This window comes from Acinonyx jubatus, chromosome E1, assembly GCF_027475565.1.
Source record: "Acinonyx jubatus isolate Ajub_Pintada_27869175 chromosome E1, VMU_Ajub_asm_v1.0, whole genome shotgun sequence".
Taxonomy (NCBI): Eukaryota; Metazoa; Chordata; class Mammalia; order Carnivora; family Felidae; genus Acinonyx; species Acinonyx jubatus.
The window spans coordinates 2,234,970-2,243,640 of NC_069397.1; the positions used below are offsets into that span (position 1 = coordinate 2,234,970).

An 8,671-nucleotide genomic window follows, 5' to 3' on the forward strand; every position below is an offset into this window, starting at 1 on the left:
GGCGGCTGCCCCCCAACAACAGGTGCACATTCCTGGGCGCCTCGTCACTTCCCCTGCGCTGGCGAACGGAGCGAAGTCACTGAGCTACGCGGCCGGGCTATGACCTCTGGGGCGCTGCTGCTGCTGCTGCTGGGGGCGCTGGGGGCGCCGCTCGCCCCGGGTAAGTGCGGGCCTCAGAGGAGCAGTGACAGGACCAGGGGTCGTGGCAGGGCACGGTGGCTTCACTCAGTGCCCTCCTCTTCCAGGCGCCCATGGCTCGGAGGCGGAGGGCCGGCTCCTCGAGAAGCTTTTCTCGGGCTACGATAGCTCGGTGCGGCCGGCGCGGGAGGTGGGAGACCGTGTCGGGGTCAGCATTGGCCTCAGCCTGGCGCAGCTCATCAGCCTGGTGAGGGCGCACGCCGGGGTTTGAGGTCCGACTTGCGGAACGGCTGGGGGCGTGGCCTGGGGCGGGGCGGGGCCGTCTGGGGGCGTGGCCAGGCCGGGAGATAGGCCGTGAGCCGAGATTGGGTCGAAATCGGGCCAATGGACAAGCTGTGGGCGTGGCCGCCGGCCAGGCCAGGGGTGGGGCAGGCTAGGGCGGCGAGCCGGACTGCGGGCGGATCCTGAAGTGAAGCCGGGACTCCACGGCGCGCTGGGGGGCGGGTCTTGAGGCGGGGTCGCAGGCTGGGGCGGAGCATGGTGCGGGACCGGGTCAAGAGACCACAGCGGCCGGAGATGCAGGGTTGGGTGAACTGCAGGCTGTGGGCGGGGCCGGGAGTGGGCGGACTGGTAGATGAATTGGCTGGCCGGGTAGACGGCCGGAAGTTTCTGACATACAGGCGGGGCTCAAACCAGGGCAGCATCTTGGAGGCAGGGCTTGGACCCGAGAGAGTGGGACTCCGGAAAAAGAGGGGTTTCCAGAGGGAGCCCCTTCATCGCTCTCTATTCACGTCACCTCTACCCTTGAAATTTTTCCCTTCTAGAACGAGAAGGATGAAGAGATGAGCACAAAGGTGTACTTAGACCTGGTACGGAGACCCCGTGGGGTGGGAAAGGGCGTCCCGCTGCCTTTACAATTTCCTCCAACGTCCCGCTCAGTAAGAGTATTATTTCTAAGAATCACGACCTCGGAGCACATGACCCAAAGGGAAGCTTCAGGAAACAATACGTATATTTACTATGAGAGTTGCATTCCATATTCTAATTTTTTTTCACACTTTGGGTACACCAAGTTTTTTATTTATTTTTGAGAGTGTGTGTGCACAAGCAGGGGAGGGGCAGAGAGACAGAGGGAGACACAGAAGCGGAAGCAGGCTCCAGGCTCTGAGCGGTCAGCCCAGAGCCTGACGCGGGGCTGGAACTCACGAACTGTGAGATCATGACCTGAGCCAAAGATTGACGTTTAACTAAGCCCCCAGGGGCCGCTTATTTGATTCCAGACCCGCTGAAGGGTCGCCAGCTGTAGTTTGAAAAACACTGTTTTAGTGGCTAGCTAGTGCCACCTGCTCAGTGGGGGAGGGGGAAATTAGCCGACGGGGTCCCAGCCAGTAAAGGTGCAGCCGGGATCAGAACCCCGACTTCCAGAACCCTAGTCCCTGCCTGCCGGCTTCCCTCCCTGGCACTCCCTTCCCGGGCTTCCTTCGGCCATCCCCAGTCCCCTCCCAGCCTCCAGCCCCGGACAGCCCCTCGGCCTCTGCTTCCACAGGGGTGGACTGACTACAGGCTGAGCTGGGACCCCGCGGAGCACGAGGGCATCGATTCACTGCGCATCGCGGCTGCATCCGTGTGGCTACCGGACGTGGTGCTCCTAAACAAGTAGGGTCTTCCCAAAGACCGGGAGGTGGGCGGGGTCTCCGGAGGGCGGGGTCCTAATCCTGGCAGCTGAGAAGACCCTTCACCCGCAGCAACGACGGAAATTTTGGCGTTGCTCTGGACTTGAACGTGGTTGTGTCCTCCGACGGCTCCGTGCGCTGGCAGCCTCCAGGCCTCTACCGCAGCAGCTGCAGCATCGAGGTGGCCGGGCTCCCCCTGGGAAGCTCAGGGCTCACAGAAACCTTGCTTCTCCCCAGAGGCTGACGCCCCTCCCTCCTCCCATATGCCCTCAACCTCACATCTCTCCCGCCCTCCTGATTTTCCGTTGTTGTGTGTGGTTTTTTTTAATGTTTATTTATTCTTGAGAGAGAGCCAGAGAGAGCCAGAGCGTGAGCGGGGGAGGGGCAGAGAGAGAGGGAGACACAGAATCTAAGCAGGCCCCAGGCTCTGAGCTGTCAGCACAGAGCCTGCCGCAGGGCTGGAACCCACAAACCACGTGATCGTGACCTGCGCTGAAGTCAGACACTTAACCGACTGAGCCACCCAGGTGGCCCGATTTTCCGTTGTTTCTTCTCCCGTCACTGTCCCTGACTTCCAGTCTTTCTCAGTGATCCCGCTTCCGTTGGCCAAGGCCACCCCTAATAACCTTCCAATTCGTCTGTGACCTTCCAACTCCCCCAGCACCCCCCCCCCGGAACAGTTCTCTGGCAGCCCTGGTGACTCCCCCCCCCCCCCATCCAGGTCACCTACTTCCCCTTCGACTGGCAGAACTGCACCATGGTGTTCAGTTCTTACAGCTATGACAGCTCAGAGGTCAGCCTGCAGACCGCGTTGGGTCCTGACGAGCAGAAACGGCAGGAAGTGTACATTCATGAAGGGACCTTCATTGGTGAGCGGGCATGGCTCCCACGTCCATGGGCTTTATGCTTTCTGGTTTCTAAGAGGCTGATAAATACCGCCCCCTCTCCAACCTCCCCCCTTCCCCCTTCAGCAATGCCCGGGACAGCCCTGTGGGGTCAGCAAGACAAGTTTCACAGATATGGAAAACTGAGACTTGTTCACGTTTATCAGAGATGGGCTGCCCAGCCTGATGTCCACAGCTAGCCCTTATCACATCAGCCACCTGAGGGTTAGGATGTGGCAGATCAAGCCGTATCTGGCACCGGTAAGGTCAGGTCCTACATCTGTGTCCCATTCTTCTCTCTTCCCTTCTCCTTCCTCCCAGAGAATGGCCAATGGGAAATTATCCACAAGCCTTCTCGGCTAATCCAGCCTCCGGTGGATCTGAGGGGAGGCGGGGAAGGACAGCGGGAAGAAGTCACCTTCTACCTCATCATTCGTCGGAAGCCTCTCTTCTACCTGGTCAATGTCATTGCCCCGTGCATCCTCATCACTCTCCTGGCCATCTTCGTCTTCTACCTGCCTCCAGATGCAGGTAAGGGAGGGAGGGGCCCTGCCAACCTCCCCACTTCTCTCCATCCAGTAACTTCTGCCTCTTCCCTTTCAGAATCCTAGGATCTCCTTCTTGGGACCAACAAGCTCCTGGGATTAGACAATTCTCCTTTATCCTTCTCCCATTCCTGGTATCCTCCCCAGCTCACTCCCCTCTTTTCCAGACACCTACTAGTCCCTTGGCCTCCTATCCCCCTTCGAAACAATAGTGACATTTCTCTAGGAGGCAGCAGAGTAACCTTGGGCAAATTCTTTCCTCTCTCTGTGTCTCAATTTCCTGATCTGGAAATGGGGACAATTGTTGTCTCGACCTGATAGGATTATTCTGAGGATGAATTGAGTTAATAGAACCGTGCCCGGCACCAAGTAAGTTCTGTGTAAGCATTAGTATTATTTTTACTATTTTTGAGCCTTGCTAGAAGTAGTATAATGAACATGTTGCATATATTAACTCAACTCTAATCTTTACAACTCCGTGAGATAAGTACTGAACTGTCTTCCCATTTTACGGAGGAAGACAAAGAGGCTGAGAGAGTTTAAGGCATTTGCCTGACATTAGGCAGTCAGAGAGAGTTGGTGCCAGCCTGATTCACATACAGAAATCCTCAACTCTGGTATTTAAAGCACTCTTTCCTTCTCTCTGGCATTGAGTTCTCCGTCTAGAGAAGAAGAATGATCCAGCTCTAGAACACACTTCCAAATGTAACTTCTACTTCCTCCCTGAGCAGGGCAAATCTTGGAACCCAATATTATAGGACTAAAGTAGAACAGACCATAAAAGTTATTTATTTCCATACCTTCCTTGAAGTTTGAGGTGCCTGTTGTATGCCCCGAGAATAATCAGCCACCTGGCACATCCTTATATACTTTGTTTCATTTTTAGATCCTTCAAATTGCTATTTAGTTCCTTAAAAAAGCTACAAGGGTTGGTCTATTCATTCGTGCAATGATATTTGTTGAGCATCTATAACGTGCGAGGCACTGGGGCTACCTCAGTGAATAAAAGAGACAAAAATCTCTGCCCTCCTGGAGTTTATGGTCTAGTGGGGGAAACAGCCAACAACCAAAATAAATAAATCTATTAGGGTGTATACTGGGAGAGGACAAGTCCTAAAGAGGAAAATAAAGTAGGAAAAGCGGTTAGGGAGGATGAGAATGGGGGCAGGGGTTGTAATTTAAACTAGAATGGTCAGGGGTGCCTGGCTGGCTCGGTCGGTATAGCACGTGACTCTTGATCTCAGGGTTGTGAGTTCAAACCCCATGGGGGGTGTAGAGATGACTTAAAATCTTAACGGGCGCCTTGGTGGCTCGGTCAGATGAGGGACCACCTCTTGATTTCAGCTCAGGTCATGATCCCAGGGTCATGGGATCAAGCCCCATGGCGGGCTCTTGGTGCTGAGCATGGAGCCTGCTTACGATTTTCTCCCTCCCTCTCTCTCCCTCTCTCTCCCTCTCCCGCTCTCTCTCCCTCTCTCTCTCTGTCTCTGTCTCTGTCTCTTCCCTGCTCGTGCTATCTCTATCTCTCTAAGAAATAAATAAAATAAAATCTTAAGGAATAGAACGGTCAGCCAGTGCCTCACTAAAAAGGAAATACTGGATCAGTATTTGAACAAAGAGTGAAGGGGTTGAGAGAATGTTCCCTGGCAGATATCTGGGGGGAAGAATGTATCAGGTGGAGTTAGCAGTGAATGCGGACTCTGGAGTGGGAGTGAGCCTTGCGTATTCGAGAAGTAGCCAGGATGACTGAGTGAAGTAAGCGAGAAGGAAAACAGTAGGAGATAAAGTCAGAGAGTTAGCAGAAGGCCTTGTCAACCATACTAAACACTTTGGCTTTTATGCCGAAGAAGATGAGAAGCCACTGGAAGGTTCTGAGAAGGAAAGGGATGTATCTGATTTCCATTTTAACAGGATCAGTCTGGCTGCTCTGTTGAGAACAGTCAGCAGGGGTAAAGACAATGAAGCAAAGAGGAAGCCTTCTATTTTTTTTAACTTTCTTTATTTTTTAATGTTTATTTATTTTTGAGGAGAGAGAAACAGTGCGTGTGAGTGGGGGAGGAGCAGAGATCTGGGGGGGGGGGTGGGTACAGAGGATCTGAAGCGGGCTCTGGGCTGACAGCAGAGAGCCCCAGGTGGGGCTCGAACTCACCAGCCGTAAGATCATGACCTGAGCAGAAGTCGCACGCTTAACCAACTGAGCCACCCAGGCGCCCCGAGGAGGCCTTTATAATAACTCAGACCTGAGGTCATGGTACTTTGTATGGTTATATTTTGAAAGGAAAACCAGTAGGGTTTGCTATGGATTGGGTATGGGTTAAGAGAGAGGGAGGAGAGTTGAGCAGGACTGAGAGCCACAAAAATGATGGATTTGTCACTTCTGAAGTGGGAAAGGCTGTGGGAGGGGTTGGTGGTCGAGGGATTAGGTTTTGGACAGGTTAATTTTGAGATGTCTCTTGGACATCCAGGTGGAGAAGTTAAATCGGCAGGTGGCTATAAATCTGGAGTGTAGGAGAGTAAGTCCGAGCTGGAGGTTATCGTTGTAGGACTCATCTGCCTGCAGTTGGCCCTTCCAAAAGCCTGTCCTTGAGTGGCCTGGAGACATGGTCACTGATTATGCCATGGAAATCGCCTTCTGGCAAAGCCTAATCCTTCCACCTTCCTCTCTGCCCTGCAAGGAGAGAAGATGGGGCTCTCGATCTTTGCCCTGCTGACCCTGACTGTGTTCCTGCTGCTGCTGGCAGACAAAGTTCCTGAGACCTCCCTGTCTGTCCCCATCATTATCAAGTACCTCATGTTCACCATGGTGCTCGTCACTTTCTCAGTCATCCTTAGCGTCGTAGTCCTCAACCTGCACCATCGCTCACCCCACACCCACCAAATGCCCATTTGGGTCCGTCAGGTAAGATGTCCTTCTCCAACCAGTGTTAACTCTCAGTCCTAGCATTCGTCTTTTTGTGCAGGTGCCACTCCTCTCTCCTACCAACTTCACAGACCTGAGCGATAACTACAACCCCTGGTAGAGTGTTCAAGTGCCAAGGCCAGTTGGGTGTTGAAAGGTTGCACAGTCAACTTTACCCTCCTGACATTATCATGTCCTAGATCCCCTATTGGCTTCATCAATACTGCCCATCCCTGGGTCGCAGGGAAACATCCTCGGGCTCAGGTCCTGTCAGGGTGGAAGCCGTCGGAACTTTGTTTTCGGGACAGGATGCCTCCAACCCACTTAAATTAAGGCCGTGTGGTTGCACTTCCTCGCTGTGCAGCTGGGGGACGCGCGCACGCATGCGCAGGGATGGGCAGGTGGTTGGGGATGGTGAGCTACTTCCCTTCTCGTCTGAAGGCATGAGAGCGCCCCCCCCCCAGCCCCCCACGACCAATATGCCTTTCTACTCAGCAGATCTTCATCCACAAACTCCCTCCATACCTGGGTCTGAAGAGGCCCAAACCTGAGAGAGACCTGATGCCGGAGCCACCTCCTGTAGCCCTCAGGGACTCTCCAGCAAGTGGCTGGGGTCGAGGAACAGATGAATATTTCATCCGGAAGCCACCGAACGATTTTCTCTTCCCCAAACCCAACAGGTAGTACCTACTCTCCGTCGCCTACAAGGAAGGGAGAGCGTGAACTACCGTTCCCAGAAGGCTGTGCAGAGGCAGACGGCTTAAGGTCCCGGAAGATGCCCTTGAGCATCATGGGAAGTGTAGTACCCCTTCTGCCGCCTACTTTGCGGAAAGGCGGAAACTAAAGCGTAGAGGGATGGGAGGAATTGCGGAAGACTGGAGAGGTCGTCGCTGACGGGGAGAGCCTAGAGGGCCCTCTCACGTTTCGAAAACTGACAAGAATGTTGGAGGAGGGAATTGGGATGGAGCCTAGAGCGTGGCCAAACTGTCCCGCCTCTTCCAGGTTCCAGCCTGAACTGTCTGCCCCGGACCTGCGGCGATTTATCGATGGCCCAAACCGGGCTGTGGGCCTGCCTCCCGAGCTGCGGGAGGTCGTTTCCTCGATCAGCTACATCGCTCGACAGCTGCAGGAACAGGAGGACCACGACGCGGTAAGTCCAATGAGGGTGGAGCAGGGCAGGGCCTGGGTGGCCTTGGCTCCACCCGCCAATCCAGGCTCCGCCCCTAGCACTCGGTTTGGTTTCTGATTGGAAGCTTGCCTCCTTTGGTTCCGCCCCCTGTTTTCCGACTGGCTCTTCACTCCATCCATCGCCCGCAGTTTCGCTTTCCTCTGTCCCACGGCCCGCCCCTGTCTCAGCTCGTAGGACAGGGTAAGGGTAGCAGGCAGACCTTCCCCTGGGGGTCTGCAGCTCAGGAACAGTTTACTCTGCCTACCCCCAGCTGAAGGAAGACTGGCAATTTGTGGCCATGGTAGTGGATCGCCTTTTCCTCTGGACCTTCATCATCTTCACGAGCGTTGGGACCCTCGTCATCTTCCTGGATGCCTCGTACCACTTGCCCCCTGCCGACCCCTTTCCTTGAGGACAGAGGGCCAAGACCCAGGTCCTCTGCGGGCTGCATTGAGAGTCCGGCCGTACTCTCGAGTCCTATCCCTTTCTGCCTCTCGACTCCACTAGGAATCCGGCCCTCCCAGGTCATTGCCTTTATGGGGAGCGAGCCGAAGTGGGACGGGGCCGACTGAAGCCTTGGGCCCCGCTAGACATGCACTATCAGTTTATTTAGTCTTTGGTTTCTTGTAGAAGTTCCTTTGGATAGCAACACTAGCTTCCCAGTATAATGGAACAAAGAACAAGAACTAGACTGTAAGCCTTTTGAGGGCAGGAACTGTGCCTCGTTCACTGTAATATCCCCAGCTCCTAGCACAGGTCCTGACCTATAGGATTGTAGGTGCTTAACGTCTGTTGAGTGAATAGGGGTTTTGTTGTTGTTGTTGTTGTTTTTTCCTGGAAGGAAATGCACCAAATAATAGTGCTTATGTTTGCATGTTGAGACCAGTGATCTTTGTTTTCACCTTTCTGTAATTTATTTTTTTGTAATAAGTATTATCTTTAGGATAAAAAAAAAAGGTTATGTCTAGAAGGATGCATTTGTAATAAGGGGGGCGGGGAGAAAGAGCCCTTTAAAATCCTTCCTTCAGGTTTCAGCTTTGGTGCTCAAACTTTGGATAAGCTAAGCTATTGAACTGCTCTGGGCCTAAGTTTCCACATCTGTAAAATGAGGCGAATGACAGGACCTACTCCCTTAGTCTGAGGGTCATGTGACAAGATGGGAGCAAACGCACGATACAGCAGACATCAGAGGTTGCCAACTGGTGTGTTTTGTTTGACCTGTGTTGTTGACCTCACAGGTTTCAGTGTGAGTTCACTACTTTAAAAGTTTGGATAGTGCACAGAGAAATTTGGATGTCCGGCTTCCCTTGGGGGAGGGAAATTAAAAATACGGTAACACCAGGCCTGACTCCCCTGTTGGCAGC

General features: G+C 53.7%; 1 protein-coding gene across 2 annotated transcripts; it reads left to right on the top strand.

Annotated features, from left to right (window-relative positions):
- The first annotated feature begins 8 nt into the window (after positions 1 to 8).
- Positions 9 to 8,277, top strand: CHRNB1 (cholinergic receptor nicotinic beta 1 subunit). Of its 2 annotated transcripts, XM_027047811.2 has the most exons (11): positions 9 to 160; positions 246 to 385; positions 963 to 1,007; positions 1,685 to 1,794; positions 1,884 to 1,992; positions 2,533 to 2,680; positions 3,017 to 3,226; positions 5,916 to 6,139; positions 6,638 to 6,819; positions 7,142 to 7,289; positions 7,579 to 8,277. In XM_027047811.2, exons 1-11 carry the CDS (start codon positions 100 to 102, stop codon positions 7,717 to 7,719), a joined length of 1,518 nt encoding a protein of 505 aa, XP_026903612.1. In that variant the 5' UTR covers positions 9 to 99; the 3' UTR covers positions 7,720 to 8,277. The 2 variants fall into 2 exon arrangements, with proteins under 2 accessions (XP_026903612.1, XP_026903613.1); XM_027047812.2 differs by lacking the exon at positions 246 to 385 and having other exon boundaries at positions 55 to 160.
- The last annotated feature ends 394 nt before the right edge of the window (positions 8,278 to 8,671 follow it).

Excerpts from the sequence above, each read along its gene's own strand:
- CHRNB1 (XM_027047811.2), top strand. The coding sequence starts at position 100 with ATGACCTCTGGGGCGCTGCTGCTGCTGCTGCTGGGGGCGCTGGGGGCG. Across the intron at positions 1,795-1,883 it reads GACGTGGTGCTCCTAAACAA|CAACGACGGAAATTTTGGCG; the intron begins GTAGGGTCTTCC and ends CTTCACCCGCAG. Across the intron at positions 6,820-7,141 it reads CTCTTCCCCAAACCCAACAG|GTTCCAGCCTGAACTGTCTG; the intron begins GTAGTACCTACT and ends CGCCTCTTCCAG.